This window comes from Arvicanthis niloticus, chromosome 22 (assembly GCF_011762505.2).
Source record: "Arvicanthis niloticus isolate mArvNil1 chromosome 22, mArvNil1.pat.X, whole genome shotgun sequence".
NCBI lineage: Eukaryota > Metazoa > Chordata > Mammalia > Rodentia > Muridae > Arvicanthis > Arvicanthis niloticus.
Window position 1 is genome coordinate 48,449,902 of NC_133429.1, and position 15,601 is coordinate 48,465,502.

The 15,601-nt window shown below is 52.8% G+C and overlaps 3 protein-coding genes across 5 annotated transcripts in view; 1 reads left to right on the forward strand and 2 right to left on the reverse strand.

The window, feature by feature from the left end:
* Positions 1-3,014: 3,014 nt before the first annotated feature.
* Marchf9 (membrane associated ring-CH-type finger 9) lies at positions 3,015-7,158 on the reverse strand. Of its 2 annotated transcripts, XM_076920402.1 has the most exons (5): positions 6,310-7,158; positions 4,984-5,139; positions 4,222-4,414; positions 3,493-3,873; positions 3,015-3,366 (listed from the first exon to the last, which is right to left on the reverse strand). In XM_076920402.1, exons 1-4 carry the CDS (start codon positions 6,664-6,666, stop codon positions 3,539-3,541), a joined length of 1,041 nt encoding a protein of 346 aa, XP_076776517.1. In that variant the 5' UTR covers positions 6,667-7,158; the 3' UTR covers positions 3,015-3,366; positions 3,493-3,538. The 2 variants fall into 2 exon arrangements, with proteins under 2 accessions (XP_076776517.1, XP_076776516.1); XM_076920401.1 differs by having other exon boundaries at positions 3,015-3,873.
* A 3,049-nt stretch (positions 7,159-10,207) lies between these two features.
* On the forward strand, positions 10,208-14,028 carry Cdk4 (cyclin dependent kinase 4). Of its 2 annotated transcripts, XM_076920407.1 has the most exons (8): positions 10,211-10,433; positions 10,889-11,122; positions 11,253-11,388; positions 11,497-11,664; positions 11,816-11,925; positions 12,891-12,941; positions 13,061-13,196; positions 13,676-14,028. In XM_076920407.1, exons 2-8 carry the CDS (start codon positions 10,905-10,907, stop codon positions 13,766-13,768), a joined length of 912 nt encoding a protein of 303 aa, XP_076776522.1. In that variant the 5' UTR covers positions 10,211-10,433; positions 10,889-10,904; the 3' UTR covers positions 13,769-14,028. The 2 variants fall into 2 exon arrangements, with proteins under 2 accessions (XP_076776523.1, XP_076776522.1); XM_076920408.1 differs by lacking the exon at positions 10,889-11,122 and having other exon boundaries at positions 10,208-10,433.
* Position 14,029: 1 nt separating this feature from the next.
* The window catches only part of Tspan31 (tetraspanin 31), a 2,870-nt gene continuing 1,298 nt past the window's right edge, over positions 14,030-15,601 (reverse strand). The window contains exons 3-6 of the mRNA XM_076920409.1: positions 15,519-15,599; positions 15,119-15,250; positions 14,906-15,019; positions 14,030-14,817 (exon numbers count right to left, since the gene is read on the reverse strand). Of these exons, the coding sequence (XP_076776524.1) occupies positions 14,743-14,817; positions 14,906-15,019; positions 15,119-15,250; positions 15,519-15,599 (402 nt within the window). The 3' untranslated portion in view covers positions 14,030-14,742. The remainder of the gene's footprint in view (positions 14,818-14,905; positions 15,020-15,118; positions 15,251-15,518; positions 15,600-15,601) is intronic.

Below are 15,601 nucleotides of genomic sequence, written 5' to 3' on the forward strand. Positions count from 1 at the left end.
CTGCCCTTGCCTACCTTATGGCATTTTTAAGCTCCCCTTGGCTCTTCCACTCTTCAACCACTTGGCTCTTTGGCCACTCTAAAGTGGGTCCACTCCTTATCTCCCATCTTTTGGCCTGCCCAGCCCTTCCCAGGCTGTCTTTTTATATTTAAAAAAATATATTTATTATGTTTTAAAATAAAATGTTTACTCCTTGGCTTTGGGTTTACTTTTCCCCCACGCCTGGCAAGATCCTGAGCCCCATCACCCACCTTGGCTTCTCTCAGTTTCTGAAAGCAACTCCCATAGCAATGGGAGGTCTGGATGATGATCCATTTGAAAGAGTGTTTTGTGACAAACCCAGACATGTTTCTATCTGTGGTGGGAACAGCCAAGTCTCGTCTGGCTTCCTAGCAGAGATTTAAGGGGGTGAACAGTGAGTATAGGAGCTATTTGTAAAATGGATCTGGGTGCTTAGGGTTTTTCAGAGATGGCCAGACGCAGCTTGACTCTTGGTGAGAGAAGAGCTTACAGAGCCTGGACTGCCAACACTGCAGGGCATCCTAGAATGTCCATTCCGCCCTCCTTCAAAGAAAGACACGGGTTCCAGCAGGAGTCACTCAAGAGGAGCCCTGGAGCATGGCAGAAGTGAGCCAGGCCAAGAGACCCTGCTTCCCTGAGTCAGCATTCTGTGCCCCCCCCCCCCCCCCCCCCCCCCCGCACACAGTACTCTCCTTGTGAGGTACACAGATTAACTCATCCTCCATCCCAATGAATCTCTCAGCACTCTACACACCGGTGTCTGGATCCAGCTTACCTCCCATGTCAGGATTTGCCTCCTCCTCCCTCCCTCATACTCCAGTTAGCTGGGTATAGAGTCCACTTCACATTTCCTCCACCCCATCCTAGACATGGCTCCCTAACCACAGAGACTCTCCCAGCCAGTGGACTTCCCTTGGGGATCAAATCACGCACATGACCCAGAGACGCAGGGCATGCTGGAAGCCCTGTGACAAGGTCAAGGACTCTGGACATTTCTTCCTCCTCCTCTTGTCTCATCTGTTTGTTCAATATCTGCTACTCTCTTACCACCAAGTCCAACTTCAACATAAAATACCTGAGTTTTAGCGGGTCTGAGCTCGGAGCGTAAAGCTGAACCTACGAGACCTGTTTCCCGGAAGTCAATGAAGGACCTGCCGTCCTGTGCTGCCCAGTGGCTAGGCAGAAAGGACACTTTGAAGAGGCAGCAGCGCCTATGACCTCTTTCCTAGACAAGGGTCTGTGTCAGTTAGGAAAAAGAAAAAACGAGATATTATATTGGTAGGCACGCACGGCTTTATCCGAAGCCCTCCACTCGTGTTGTAGGGGAGGGGAAAGTGGGCCTGCAGGACCCAGAGGGCACATGGATGTGTGTGTGTGTGTGTGTGTGTGTGTGTGTTCTTGAGTATGCCTAAGCTTCCAGGAAGAACCATCCCGAGGAACATCTAACCTGGGCTCAGAAGCCCCAGATGTGTCTTATCTACCTGAGTCCCTTCTGCCAACACAGACTTAGCAGTTGCTGATTTTCTGTCCCCATCTTATCTCCACCGACTCTTCTGTTAATAACCAATCAATAAAGTCAGCGCCCTCTGTCTCCAGGTAGCAGGGAGGGCTTGTGTTTCTGGGTAAAGTTTCCTGCCAGAAAGCTGGAGAGCGCAGCATCAGTTCCTTGACACTCTGCTCCTCTCAAGACTTTCACATTTGGAATTAAGTCAGACCCCCTCCCCCCCAACCCCCCACGGCTCAGGTTCTGACACCCACAGGCCAGTCTGCAGCTAGCACCACGGACAGCAGCCAAGACCCCTGCTGGAGAGGCATGGAGACCCCTGCTCGAGAGGCATGGAGCAAGGTTTCTGGTGCTCCAGGGTAGATGGGCTGTTTGAAGACACCCACTGTTTCCAAGCCTTCCCAAGTGGAAGCAGAGTGGAACTGTCCATTAGAGGACCAATAGTAAGAAAGCCCTCTGGATCTGATTTTAGCAATGTATGAAGTAATTTTTTAATTGCTTGTGAATGGTTCACTTAAAAAAGACACCATCATTCATATAACACCCAGCCTCCAGGATTCAGGAGGAAGGGGATCAAGCTTCAAGCTGACCCATATAATTCTTTTGGTGGTATGGGAGTTAGCTCCAGGACCACATGCACACACCACTGACCCACACCCCCAGCCCTTAGACCTACATTTCCCAAATCCTTTCTATACTATATTAAGAGTTCTCTTACACCTCTATCTCCCAGTAAGACCACTAGCCGGGCACACCTGGATCAAGCCTGTGATCCTGAACCACTGCAGAAATAGTGTCAACTGGGGTTAAAGTCATAACACTGAGGGAGGAGGCTCCTTCCTTGTCACCCTAAGTGAGTCCATGTTCATCTCCCACCATTCCTCTGGGGGTACACAGTACCCAGAAGGAAAGGACTGTTCTCAGACAGGCTGAGTAGCTCAAGCGCCCCCCACCCCCCAGGTCCAGTGTTTGGAAGGTCAGGAGGGTTCTCGTTCCTACAACAGCCACTGTCCTGCACAGATGCGGTATCGACTTCCTCTTTTGTGTCTCTATTGTGTCTCTCAAAACACCAAAGTTGTGTGCCACTGCTGACAGAAACCACATTCCGGAACTTGCTATATCACCTACTGTTTAAAATAATAAATGGCAGACAGAAGGGAACTCTGTAAACACCCCTGTCAACTTCCTCTGTCACAGCATTCAACCTGTCTCCCATTTATCCTCATCCCGAGTCTGTGAGGTAGACAGGAAGAAAAAAAAGAGCTCAGATATTATTTTTTTCTAAATCATGTAACTCCTCACAGGTTGCCAGCCCACCCCTCCTCAGCTACCTCTGAGCACCTAGCAGGCCCCGTGAATTATTCACCGGCGAGCAGGAGTCCCTCTTCCAACTCCATATGCACTGTTGGGACTTGCAGCCCAAGCTGAGGAGCCTCCCCACACCCTCCAGCCCTTCAGAAGAGCCCCAGATGAGAAAGGAGTCTCCATGTGCATATAAATGATTCTTTATGCCCCTCCCCCATGCAGTGGGGGGTGGGGCAGGGGGAAGTCCCCCGCCCTCATGCAGGGAACGGGAGTCAACGTTTACTAGTCTTATTGCCAGATGCCCTGTGGCCATGGGGTGGGGAATGGGGGTCTACAGACCCATCTTATTTCTGGCATTGGTCTCCCTTTACCAAGTCACCACGGTGGAGCCAGGGGACTGGAGGCCCTAAAGCTGAGGTAAAGATGGTTCTCTCCAGGAAGAAAAGTCGTTCTCCCCGCTTGCCTGCTGGCCATCCTCAAGATGAGTATGAGGCGGTGTCAGTGGGAACTGGAATGTCATCCGGGGGGTCTCTACCCTGTGGGCAGTAGAGGCCAGACAATGTCTCCAAGCTTGAGGCTGTCCACAGAGATCCTCAGTGGTGGGGTCACTGTGCCCCAATCACATTGTCTAGGTTGTATCTCCAGCAGCCAGGAGAGCTCACCTCTGGCTGATGCACTGACTTAAGATCCCTGTTCCTGGAGTCCAGGTCAGACTGTGGTGACCCTCATGACAACCTCTCGACCAGATTGAGAGCTGGGACGAGCATCTGGTGGCCTTAGCTGTCCAAGGAGATGCAGGATTGTATAACCACAGCGCTGAGGTAAGAGCGTCCGCATGCGCTGGGCGGCTGGGGGCCGGCTGGGGGCCCCAGTAGGGGGGCTGGTCCTTGAGGTCCTGGGGCCTGGCTTCCCTGCTGCCCCTCCCCCTGCGTCTCCTCCCACGTCCTTGGTCTTGTCATAGTTCAGGACCTTCCACTGCTGGTTCACGGCCTGCCAGCGCTTGAAGATGCGATAAACAGAAGACCCTTCATGGACGATGAGGCCTAAGCGAAGGGATAAGAAAACCAGGGTGAGCCGGCTAGTGGTGGCCCACGCCTTTAATCCCAACACTGGGGAAGCAGAGGCCGGCAGATCTCTGAGTTCGAGGCCAGCATGGTCTACACAGTGAGTTCCAGGACTGCCAAGGCTACAGGGTGAACTGCTGCCCATACATGGCATTAATTTCTGCAGACTGAGAAGACAGACCTACAACGACCAGGGCCCCAGGCTAGCCCTAACAGTTCTGCAATGGCAGAATTATAGCCATGAAGCTGAATGGATGGGCAGGGAAGTTATATGACCAAGTAAAGGAAGATGCTAAGCCAGCGCAGGAGGGAGAGGTGCGTCCTCACCTATGCAGACCACATCCATGAAGCCGTACATGCCATAGCAGATCTGGAAGAGCAGATCCTGGCGCTGCCACTTGGCTGAAGGGCTGAGTGAGGACCAGATGAGCCAGGAGATGCTGGCCACGAGGAAGAGTGAGCCCAGGACGATAGCAGCAATCTGGACCTTCTCGATGACGGTCAGGGAGATGGCCTGCCACTGTATGGGAGAAAGCGCTGGAATAAGTCACTGGGTTACATAGCGGGGTGAGGGGCACCCCCCTAAATTCTTCAGGCAGCACCCAGAATCGGTCTTCTCTGTGCCCTGATCTAGCCTAAAATGAACTATGGGAGATACTAAGCAGAAGCAGGTGCGGAGAGAGAGAGAAGTGTCCACCTGTCCAGCTTATTCAAGGAAGGCAGGATCGGACGAGTGCTTTGAAAGCCAAACACGCAGACTGGAACTCCAATCTTAACCCCGTCACTTACTAGCTGAGCAGTGTAGACAAGTATTTAATCTCTACATGTGTCTGTGCCCCCGTTACTAAAGACAGGCATGATGATGGTATCTAATAAGATCATTATGAAGACTGAGTTAAAATACAACAAGTGACATACGGCAATCATTAACACTGTGGTCCCCCGACCCCTCATTGTGCTAAGTGTCTAGAATAGGGCCAGAATGGTGTGTCTTGGACAGCCATACTGGTGGGGGGAGGTGGCTTGGAAAACACTAAGATGAAATAGGTTCCCTGCAAGGTCCGGTTCAGAGGGCCCCCTGCACCTCACCTGTAGTGGATTCTTAGTGCTGATCGCCAGGACCTGGTACTTGAAGTAGCAAAGTTCACAGCTCCAGGAACCCCTCTCACTGATCCAGCGGATTAGGCAGGGTTGGTGTGTGCAACGCACTGAGCCGTCACAGCGGCAAGGGCTCAGGAGCTCCCCCTGGAGGAAGAGAGGGGAGGGCCCCTGTCAGCAGTCATACCCCGGACCCCTTCTGCAGCACTCCTGGAGAGGAAACCTCTTCTTCTTCTTTTTTTTTCTTTTTGGTTTTTCGAGACAGGGTTTCTCTGTGTAGCCCTGGCTGTCCTGGAACTCACTCTGTAGACCAGGCTGGCCTCGAACTCAGAAATCCGCCTGCCTCTGCCTCCCAAGTGCTGGGATTAAAGGCGTGCTCTACCACTGCCTGGTGAAACCTCTTCTTCAGGTCAGTCATACTACCATACTACGACACTTAAAATCTCGGGATTTTTCACCCAGATCAGAGCTAAGATTGCAGCACAAAAGTAAGAAGTCAGAGCTGAAGAAAAACTTCTCCAACCAAAGGGATCAAAGGTGAGAAGGGAGGGAAGCCTGAGTCTTCCCTTCTAGAAATAAGAAAGGCGATTAAGACATCCTAAGGAGCTGACTTCTCCCTAGGATCTGGAGGAAGGGGAGAGGCTGTGCTGCTGAGCTATGCCTGCCTTCACCACAGGACTTCTACTATACAGATCCGGTGCTAACTGGGATGGATAACCAATCGTGGTGTCCACGCTAAAATGGGGAGACACTTGGGGGGGCAGGAGTGGAACATGTTCCCCTTTAGTCCAATAGTCATTTCTCGCTGCACAGAGATGCACTATCCCGGGACAACTTTACCCATAAAATTAAACAAAGAAGGCTCTTTAGAATGAAGTGGATAAGTTGCAAGACAGGAGCAAAAACTGCCTCACCAGGGGAAATTCTGAGTGGGGCAGGGTCCTGCCTGGTCCCTCCCCTCAACGTGCGGACAAATGTACCTTCCTTTCTGCCCACTTCCGAAAGAATAGGCTCCCTGGCTAATGGCGACCCGAAGGTGAGGGAGCAGGTGCTAAGAGCTATCTGATAACCTGTGACAGAGATTCTGAGCCCGCCGAGGAGAAAGCCCCACCCTGACGGGGAGGCCCTGACCCCCCACCCACCTCGCCCCAATCTTGACACACTCCTGGAGTCTCCATCCAGGCTAGCCTCACCCCACTCCCACTCGGGTCCTGGGTCCCGCCCAGCTCCCCTGGCCCCGCCCCCTGCTCCGGTCTCCGCGGACACCCCAGGTGCGCGCCCCCACCCTCCCCGCCCAGCCAGGTGCCCGGGCCTGACCTGCTCAGGGCCTTGGAAGCAGATCCTGCACTGGGGGGTTCGGAGCCCACTGTCCAGGCTGCTGCTGAGCGACAGGGCGTCCAGCGCGCCTGGGGGCGGCGGCGGCGGCGCGGGCGGCGGCGGGGGTCCGGCCCGCGGTTCCTTGTCGCCGGCCAGGCCCCGGGCCCGCGGCTCCGACCCGTAGTACTCCTCCTCGTCGCCGTCACCGTCCCGGGCGGAGCAGCCGGCGAAGGGCGCCCAGCCGCAGCCGCCTCCCCCGCCCCCCCGGGGCTGCGGCTCGGCCCGGGGCCGCCCCCCGCCCGTCAGCACCAGCAGCTTCAGCTCGTTCAGGAACATGCGGAGCCGAGACTTGAGCATCGTCCGGGCGCCGGGGGGCGGGGGGCGGCGAGCGAGGGGGGCTCCCGAGCGGCGGGGGGAGGGGAGAGGAGCAGGCCGGGAAGGGGGCGCGCGCGGGAGCGCAGGACCGGGCCGGGGTCTCCGCGGCCTGCAAGCGCTGTTCACTGCTGCCGCCGCCGGGGCACCAGGGCTCGCGGGGCCGAGAGGGCCGTCAGCCCGCGGACGGCAGGGTGGGCAGGCATGGCCCGAGCAGGAGCAGGGGCAGGGGGCGGGGAGGGGGTTCAGGGTGCCGCGCCCCGCGGGTCGGGGTCCGGAGCCGGCCGGCCGCCGGGGCTTATGCGCCCCGGTCCTCCTGCGGCGGGGCCGCCCCCCATCGTCGTCCTCCCGGCCCCAGTCCCGCTCCGACTCCCGGATCCGGCTCGGCTCGGCCCGTGCGTTCGGCGGTAGCAAATGGCGGCTCCTTCCGGCGGCGGCGGCGGCGGAGACCCCCCCGGAGCGGCGGGCGGGCGGGGCGGGAGCCGGGGAGCCGGTGAGGGATGGAGGGAGGGGTGGGGCGGGGAGGGGGAGCGGAGGAGAAGGGGCCGCGGCTGCGCATCCCCGCCCTGCCCAGCACGAGCAGGTGTCCCCAGGGGCGGGGCGAGTGTGCGAGACACGGGAGGGGGGAGGGATGGAGGGGAGTGGCCAAGGAAGGGGAGTGTGTACCGGGGTGGAAGAATAGGTGTGTGCGCGCGGGTGGGGGTGAGGAGGGAAGGTGAGTCGTGGAAGGCTGCAGGTGTAACGGGGCACGGAGGTCTGTGCATAATGGGCGTGAGCAAAGAAAGCTCTGCAGGGAGTCGGGCGTGCGGGAGGTGAGTGGGCAAGGGATGGACCCTAACACCACACAAAGGATTGTAAAAGGGTGCTGGGTGCGGGACTGTGAGATGCTGGTGTGCGGGAATGGAGTGAGGTTGTGTGAGAAACAAGCGGTTGATTCTGACGTGTGAAGGTGGCGAGTGAGCAGAAAGGATGCCAGAGGAATGGGCGTGTCTTCCATGATACCCTCCTGCCCTCAGCTCTACTACTCTGAAGTGAATACCACACAAACACGCTTAAATCTTTGTTTTCAGTTGACCCCTAGAGCTACGACTGGGCCTGTCATTTGGGTTTTTTTTTTTTTTGTTGGTGGTGGTCTGCTTTGTATTTACACCCTCCCTCTCAGCCCCTTTGTGGAGCTGGAGGAAAGGCATTCCCGGGGAGCCCACTGGGTCAAAGACACTGAGAAAAAAATTAATTAGTAAAAGAGTAATTAACAGAAAAGGGAGGGAATGAGCAAGTCGAGCCAGGGACAGATTGCCAAATTAAGACTCCTCAATGGAAAATGGCAGCAAAGACAGTAAGGTTTCCACAGCATCCAGTTGCTGTGGATGGACAGATGAATGAAGTGGGGGGGGGGGGCAAGTCTGTGACTTAAGCAGACAAAGAAGATATCTTCTGTGAGGACAGGAAGCTGCTGTGGGGTCGGGTCGTATGGGCGGTAAAAAGAAGCAGGGAATACCTGTGTTGGGAACTGAATAAGCTCACAGACAGCCTTTCAGAAAGCTAAAAACCCAAACAGCCCTAGGAATGGAGCCAAAGAAACACCCACCTCTCCAACCCCTTAGCCAATTTAGGACTGGATCTTTTTCTTTCTGCTCTTGTTGGCAAGGCAAGAAACATCCAGGCGGCAGCAGATCTGTCTGATACACACCTTCTGTGTGGTACTTGACTGTGATTTACATTAATCCTCAATTTACATTCACATTCTCGTATACATTTCCTCCCCACACCCCTCTCAGACAAGGTTTCAATGTGTAGTCCTGGCTAGCTGGGAACTCACTAAGTAAACTAGGCTGGCTTGAACTCACAGAAATCCACCTGCCTCTGCTTCTGCCTCCCAATCCCCTGGGATTAAAGGCATGTGCCACCATACCCCACCACTTTTACATTCTCAACCAGAAAAGTAAGAAGTTAGAATGGAATGCACAGCAAAACAGGTAACAAAATGGTTTCAGTCTGGGTGTGGTGGCTCAGGTCTGGAATCCAAGCATGTGGACATTGGCGAGTCTGAGGCCAGCCTGGGCTACCTGGCAAGACCTAGTCTCAAGAAAAGAAAAGACAGAGAAAGGAAAAGAGAGAAAGAAAAGAAAAAGAGTGTGTTGCATGCCTTTAACCTTAGTTCTAGGAAGATGGAGCAGGAGGATCCAGTATGTGAAGTTAGCCTAGCTACATGTCCATTTCAAAACCAACCTAGGCTATATGAGACCTTGTTTCATTAAAACAGAACAAAAATCCACAATAAAATAGAACAGAGCCAAAGTAGTTGCTCATGTCTATAAAAACAGCATTTAGAGGCTATGACACAAAAATTGCTATTGAGACTAGCCTCAGCTATAGTGTCTCAAATATGATTTTAGAGTTTAGGTTCAGAAATACAGATCAGTGACTGAACCCATGCTTGCTGCATATAAAAACACCAACTGCAATCTCCTGCACCAAAAAATCAATTTAAAATAGCTCTAGATTTTAGGCAATTTTTCACAAATGGGAACGTGGTCCTTCTAAGCGATGGGACACAGTAAAGGAGTCACACAGATCTACCTCTACTAGATTTCTGTAGGCAGACCATATAGGAAATGCTGATCAGGGCAAGAGTATGTTCTAAGCTGGACTGGAAAAAAAAAATAGGAACGTGACCCCAACGATGAGTCGCAGGTTTGCAGAGGGACCCAAGTCATGTTCAGGCAATGTGGTGACTGCCCTTGGCCATGCTCACTCTGTTGTCTGTTCGTGCAATCACATAGATGTGTATCATTCTTAGTGTAAAGACCCTTGTAAGATCAAGTACCCTTATTTCCAATAACTTCTTGCTGTTTTTAATGTTCCCGGGGAGGTTTACAAGTCCCCATAAAGTGGCTTACTACATTAATCTTATTCTGTCCATCTTTTAATCCTAGTTTCCTCCTCAGATTCCCGGTTCTATGAGACCACAATTGCCTATATTAGCTATCTTTATCATCACTTCAAAGGGCGAGTGACTGAGACACCAAAACAAAAACATCGCATACCAACTGGAAGGAAGCACTTAGTAAGATTTTGTTGAATGAATGAGTAAAAGAAAGACACAAATACGAATGTTTCCCCCCATGGCGGTGGAGTGGAAATGTTACAGCACCATCTCTGGCACCAGGATCTCCCACTAGCACCTCGACCTCCCGCCCACATAGAGACGCATAGTGAGACTCAAGATGCGCTCAAGCTCGGCCTTGAGCCGAGAGTTGAGAGCTGGTTGGCCCGGTTGCCATGGCACCGCCTTGTGCTCCACCCTCTCTCGCCCCCACACACCCCCTCGGCAGTAAGGGGATGGCAGCCAGTCACGTGCCACACAGCGTAACCACACCTCTGCTTCTCAGCGCAAAGTCAAGGGGTCACGTGGGATAGCAACAGGTCACGTGGCGAGACAAACCCCGCCCCCTTCCCCCACCACACCTCTCCCATCAAAGCCTCCCCGGTCGCCCACTGCGCATGGGTGGGGATCACGTGTCCAGAACGTCCGGCGCCCGCCCCGCCCCTCGGGTTTCCGCGCGCCTCTCTGGCAGCTGGTCACATGGTGAGGGTGGGGGTGAGGGGGCCTCTCTAGCTCTCCGCCCGTGTCTATGGTCTGGCCCAAAGCGTCCAGCTGCCCGGGACCGATCCCCGGTGTATGGCGCCGCAGGAACCGGCTCCCGGGCCCAGATAAAGGGCCACCTCCACAGCTCTTGGCCGAGCGTAAGGTGAGTGCAGCCCCATCCAGGAACGGGGGGCCAGTCCCCGCCACCACCAGCACCCTCCAGCTCCCCACGCGTGCGCGCCGCTGGCCGATTATGGAAGGTGGCCCAATGGCGGGAAGTGGGGCCTTTGTGGTCGCGGGCGAGGGTGTGATTTCAGAGAGTGAAGTGCAGAATCCTCGATGCAAACCCTGTGCACTGTGAGATCTTCTTTGTGCCCAGTGCGATGTCCTCCGAAAGAAAAGAAAGCATTCTTTTCTTCCTCCGGGACAAAACGTGGCCGGAGGAGGGTTTGATGGGAGTCTTTGTGTTACCTAAGGCTCGGGCCCTGGAAGTGTGGAGGGGTGGGATGCTGGTGATGGCGTTGGTGAGACCTTGTGCAGGAGTTCCTTTGTTACTGCCGGGTCAACCCCTCCTAACTCTGAGAGAGAGTTTGGTATTAGAAGCCTCTGTGATTGTAGATCCCCTGTTCCGAGAATGGCTACCACTCGATATGAACCCGTGGCTGAAATTGGTGTCGGTGCCTATGGGACGGTGTACAAAGCCCGAGATCCCCACAGTGGCCACTTTGTGGCCCTCAAGAGTGTGAGAGTTCCTAATGGAGGAGCAGCTGGAGGGGGCCTTCCCGTCAGCACAGTTCGTGAGGTGGCCTTGTTAAGGAGGCTGGAGGCCTTTGAACATCCCAATGTTGTACGGTGAGAAGGTTGGATTGGGAGTGGGGCGGAGAGGACAATAGGACCCGTAAGTCAGGAGCGGGACCCTAGAAGCCAGAAGCCACGTTGAAACAAAGGGGCTGACCAGCTGGTGACCATTTGTTCTTCTCAGGCTGATGGATGTCTGTGCTACTTCCCGGACTGATCGGGATATCAAGGTCACCCTAGTGTTTGAGCATATAGACCAGGACCTAAGGACATACCTGGACAAAGCACCTCCGCCAGGCTTGCCAGTTGAGACCATTAAGGTGAGTTTGGGTGGGTGGAAGTGGATTGGTATTTTCAGTAGAAGTTGTTGGGGATTCTGAACCTGATACATAGTTGCCAGTGTTCTGTGCTTTCTTCTTCAAATCCAGGATCTGATGCGTCAGTTTCTAAGGGGCCTAGATTTTCTTCACGCAAACTGCATTGTTCACCGGGACCTGAAGCCAGAGAACATTCTAGTGACAAGTAATGGGACGGTCAAGCTGGCTGACTTTGGCCTAGCCAGAATCTACAGCTATCAGATGGCCCTCACGCCTGTGGTCAGTAAAAAACGGTAGCCAGAATAGGTTGTGATCTGGGGTAGCACTTGGTGGTTTCCCATAGCAGCTGAGGAATCTTGTGCATGATGTAGTCAGAACCAAGCAGTTGTGGTTCGTAAGGATAACACACACTCAATTCTCCTGTCTTTAGGTTGTTACGCTCTGGTACCGAGCTCCTGAAGTTCTTCTGCAGTCTACATACGCAACACCTGTGGACATGTGGAGCGTTGGCTGTATCTTCGCAGAGATGTTCCGTCGGAAGTACGGGACTAGAAACATTGTTTTGTTTTTTTGTTTGTTTGTTTGCTTTTGTTTTTCGAGACAGGGTTTCTCTGTTAGCTTTAGGCTGTCCTGGAACTCACTCTGTAGACCAGGCTGGCCTCGAACTCAGAAATCCGCCTGCCTCTGCCTCCCAAGTGCTGGGATTAAAGGCGTGCGCCACCACTGCCGTGCACCACCACTGCCCGACTGACTAGAAACATTTTATTTGTTCCTTTTTAATGGGACAGGGTTTTTTTGTGTAGCCATGACTGTCCTGAAATTTGCCCTGTAGGCCACCCTGGCCTTGAACTCAGAGATATAGTTGCCTCTGCCTCTAGAGCCCTGGAATTAAAGGCATGCGCCACCAAGCCTGGCTGGGACTTGGAACTCCTAAGCCATCTTTAGTTCTACAAAATCTTTTGGTGCTATCTTACAGTGGTAGAGGTTGAAATCAGAGCGCATGCACGCACGCGCACACGCACGCACACACACACACACACACACACACACAGAGCAAATGCTTCACACTCCATCCGCCCCCAAGTCTTTTACAGATGTATCTGTTGTTGGGTTTTTTTTTGTTTGTTTTTTTTAAGATTTATTTCATTTATATGAGTACACTGTAGCTGTCTTCAGACACACCAGAAGAGGGCGATAGATCCCATTACAAATGGTTGTGAGCCACCATGTGGTTGCTGGGAATTGAACTCAGGACCTCTGGAAGAGGAGTCAGTGCTCTTAACCTCTGAGCCATCTCTCCAGCCCCCCCAGACGTATCTGTTCTTGACCGTTCATTCTTCTTGTGCATGTATGGTGCGGAACACCCAACTACCCAGTTCATGCCGACCACCTTGCCTCGAACCAAGACATCATATAGGCAAATCTGAAATGTCCTGGCTTTAGGAACTTCCCATCCCTAATCTGTCTTTGAAATAATACAGACACTGAGTATCTTTCCGCCTTAGGCCTCTCTTCTGTGGAAACTCTGAAGCTGACCAGTTGGGAAAGATCTTTGAGTAAGTATTCTATAAGGAAAAGGAAATAAACTTTTCATCTGAGTCTGTTGCTGCTGCCCTGGAGACGAAAGCTGGGGAAAGAAAGGCCCCTCGTGACCAGAGCTGTCCTGTCCCCACAGTCTCATTGGATTGCCTCCAGAAGACGACTGGCCTCGAGAGGTCTCTCTACCTCGAGGAGCCTTTTCCCCCAGAGGGCCTCGGCCAGTGCAGTCAGTGGTGCCAGAGATGGAGGAATCTGGAGCACAGCTGCTGCTGGTACTGGGCCTGAGTGGGGATGTGTTAAGACAAACAGGGTGGCCTAAGGTGCTGGCTCTGTGGGTAGAGCTCCGTTGCATAGGTATGAGGACCTGAGTTCAAATCCCCCAGAACCCATGTAGAAGTTGGGTGCTTCTATAGTGCCACTCTTTCGGTGAGATGGACAGATCCCTTGGATCTGCAGCACTGACAGACTCTCTAATGAGATGGAAGGCAAGGACTGGCAGCCCAGACTGCTGACCTCTGCGTGTATACACTGATGTGTGCATGCCCACATTTTCACACATGAGCATGTGCACAAAGATGAAACAAAACGGGCCCGGACCATCCTGGAGCTAAGATCTTGTTATGGACCGACTAGTTTTCACTGCTTGTTGCGAATGGCCAGCCAGAGGGGGGTAAAGGAAACAGGCTGTTGCAGCTGTGTTGGGTGGGCATTGGCTCGTTGGCTGTTTTCTGACCTTTCCCTCTCCCCTCAGGAAATGCTGACCTTTAACCCACATAAGCGACTCTCTGCCTTCCGAGCCCTGCAGCACTCCTACCTGCGCCAGGAGGAAAGTGACCCTGAGTGAGAAGAGGGACTGCCTTTCACAGCTTCGGTGGAGAGAACCTAAGCTGCAGCCTCTACCTTCCCCCGAGGCTGTGGAGAGTCCTCCAGTTTTTTACAGAGAATATTTTAAGCCTTAAATGACAATTCCCCACCTCTCCTTACGAGGTTTACCCCCCTTGCCCACCCATTCCTCTACACTAAAGGGCAGGCACATCTGTCTTCTTCCCTCCCTGATTTATATTGGGATCGTTTTTATACAGGAAAACAAAACAAGACAAAGAAGTATGGTCTTTATTTTTCTTTAATGCTTTTCCTATTGGCTTTGCCACTGGGAGATTTGACAAAAACCACATGAAAGCAAGTTCCCCACGAGGACCTAGGCAGGGAGTCCTGCTTGGAGAGCATCTTTCAAATCCCTTCTTTGAATATTCAGTCAAAATGGCTTTAGTTTAAGTTGACTGGTTCTGCTTCCACAGAGACCGTAGGTGGGGATGGGGTGACAGTTGATCAGTAGAAATTCTTGAGGCCCTGGGGTTTCCCTTAGTGTTGATTTTGTCCGTGAAGCCAAGGGTCTTGAAAGGAGGGGAAAATGGTTACCCTCGTAGGCAGATGCATGGAGTCCTCTCCCCTCCAATCAGAATACAAACATAAGTCTAGCCATCACTTGATGAGTTCTTGGGAGTGAAGTAAAACACTTCTCTCTAAAACAGAACACCGTATGTGGGTGTAGCCACCCTAGGTTTTTAAAAAATTGGGAGTGAGGTAAAACTTCTCTCTAAAACAAAACACCATATGTGGGGGGTGGCCACCCTAGGTTTTTAAGAATTGGGGTGTTTAAAAAGCTGGGAGACAGCAAGGCTGGCTGAGTGTGGTGACCGCCTGTAATGCCAGCAGAGGAGGCTGAGGCAGGAGGATCTGGAGTTCAGGGTCCTTGGCTACAGAGCTAGCTGGTGACCAGCCGAGGTTGCAAAGACCCTGTCCAGGAGATCAAAAGTCTCATAGAAAGGCACTGGGGTTGGCTCGAGGGTCCTTTTGATTCCGAAATCTCATTGCTAGCCAAACACCAAGGATCTACAGGAAACGGAGAGAAGGCAGGTTATTTTGGGGTCATGGGGATGAAAGCTTACAAGTGTGTGTATGAGGGAACAGGAGTCATCACCTCTGTGAAACTAAAGAAGAGCCCAACACCTCCAAGGATCTTGAGGGCTTTGTCTGAATGTTTAAGGAACATCTCCCCACACATCTGGCACGTAGAGCTCCTAGTTTTGCACATCTGGGAACAAAAGTATATACAGAGAATGCAAAGCAGTTCACCTGCCCCATCCGAACAGCTGTAGTGAATGTCCCAGAAATGACTAATCCTTCAACTTACTGCACTGCAGGAAGTGTCATCTTGTAGGTGCAGGGTTGTAAGGTTGAACAAGCCACAGCAGTCAAAACTTCTCTCCAATTCATGTCGGGTACTATTGCTCAAGACCCACCATGAAGTATTGATGACATCCGCCTAGAGCGCACAGGCAGAGGAACATTAGTCTCCCTGCATCCTGCTCAGTTTCAGGAGCTTCCTATTCCCTGCTCTAGCTAGGGCAATCCCACAGAAACCGCTAATGTCAAGTCTCTTAGGTCCTCTCTGACTGCATCTTGGGGAATTAACCATACATGTCAGGGAGCACACAACTGGAAGCAATGGGTTTGAGCAGGACAGGATGAAGGGGGCAGATTAAGAGGTTTAAGGATGGGGAAAGCAAGTATGTGAAAGGGCTTACAATTACCTGTTTGTTTCTGTTAATAGCCAGACATGAGCAAGAGATCCCAAACTGGAAGATGAAGACCAAACCCAGGATGATCATATACT

Excerpts from the sequence above, each read along its gene's own strand:
- Cdk4 (XM_076920407.1), top strand. The coding sequence starts at position 10,905 with ATGGCTACCACTCGATATGAACCCGTGGCTGAAATTGGTGTCGGTGCC. Across the intron at positions 11,665-11,815 it reads AGATGGCCCTCACGCCTGTG|GTTGTTACGCTCTGGTACCG; the intron begins GTCAGTAAAAAA and ends TCCTGTCTTTAG. Across the intron at positions 13,197-13,675 it reads CTGGAGCACAGCTGCTGCTG|GAAATGCTGACCTTTAACCC; the intron begins GTACTGGGCCTG and ends CTCTCCCCTCAG.
- Marchf9 (XM_076920402.1), bottom strand. The coding sequence starts at position 6,666 with ATGCTCAAGTCTCGGCTCCGCATGTTCCTGAACGAGCTGAAGCTGCTG. Across the intron at positions 5,140-6,309 it reads GCTTCCAAGGCCCTGAGCAG|GGGGAGCTCCTGAGCCCTTG; the intron begins GTCAGGCCCGGG and ends CTCTTCCTCCAG. Across the intron at positions 3,874-4,221 it reads CATGGATGTGGTCTGCATAG|GCCTCATCGTCCATGAAGGG; the intron begins GTGAGGACGCAC and ends CCCTTCGCTTAG.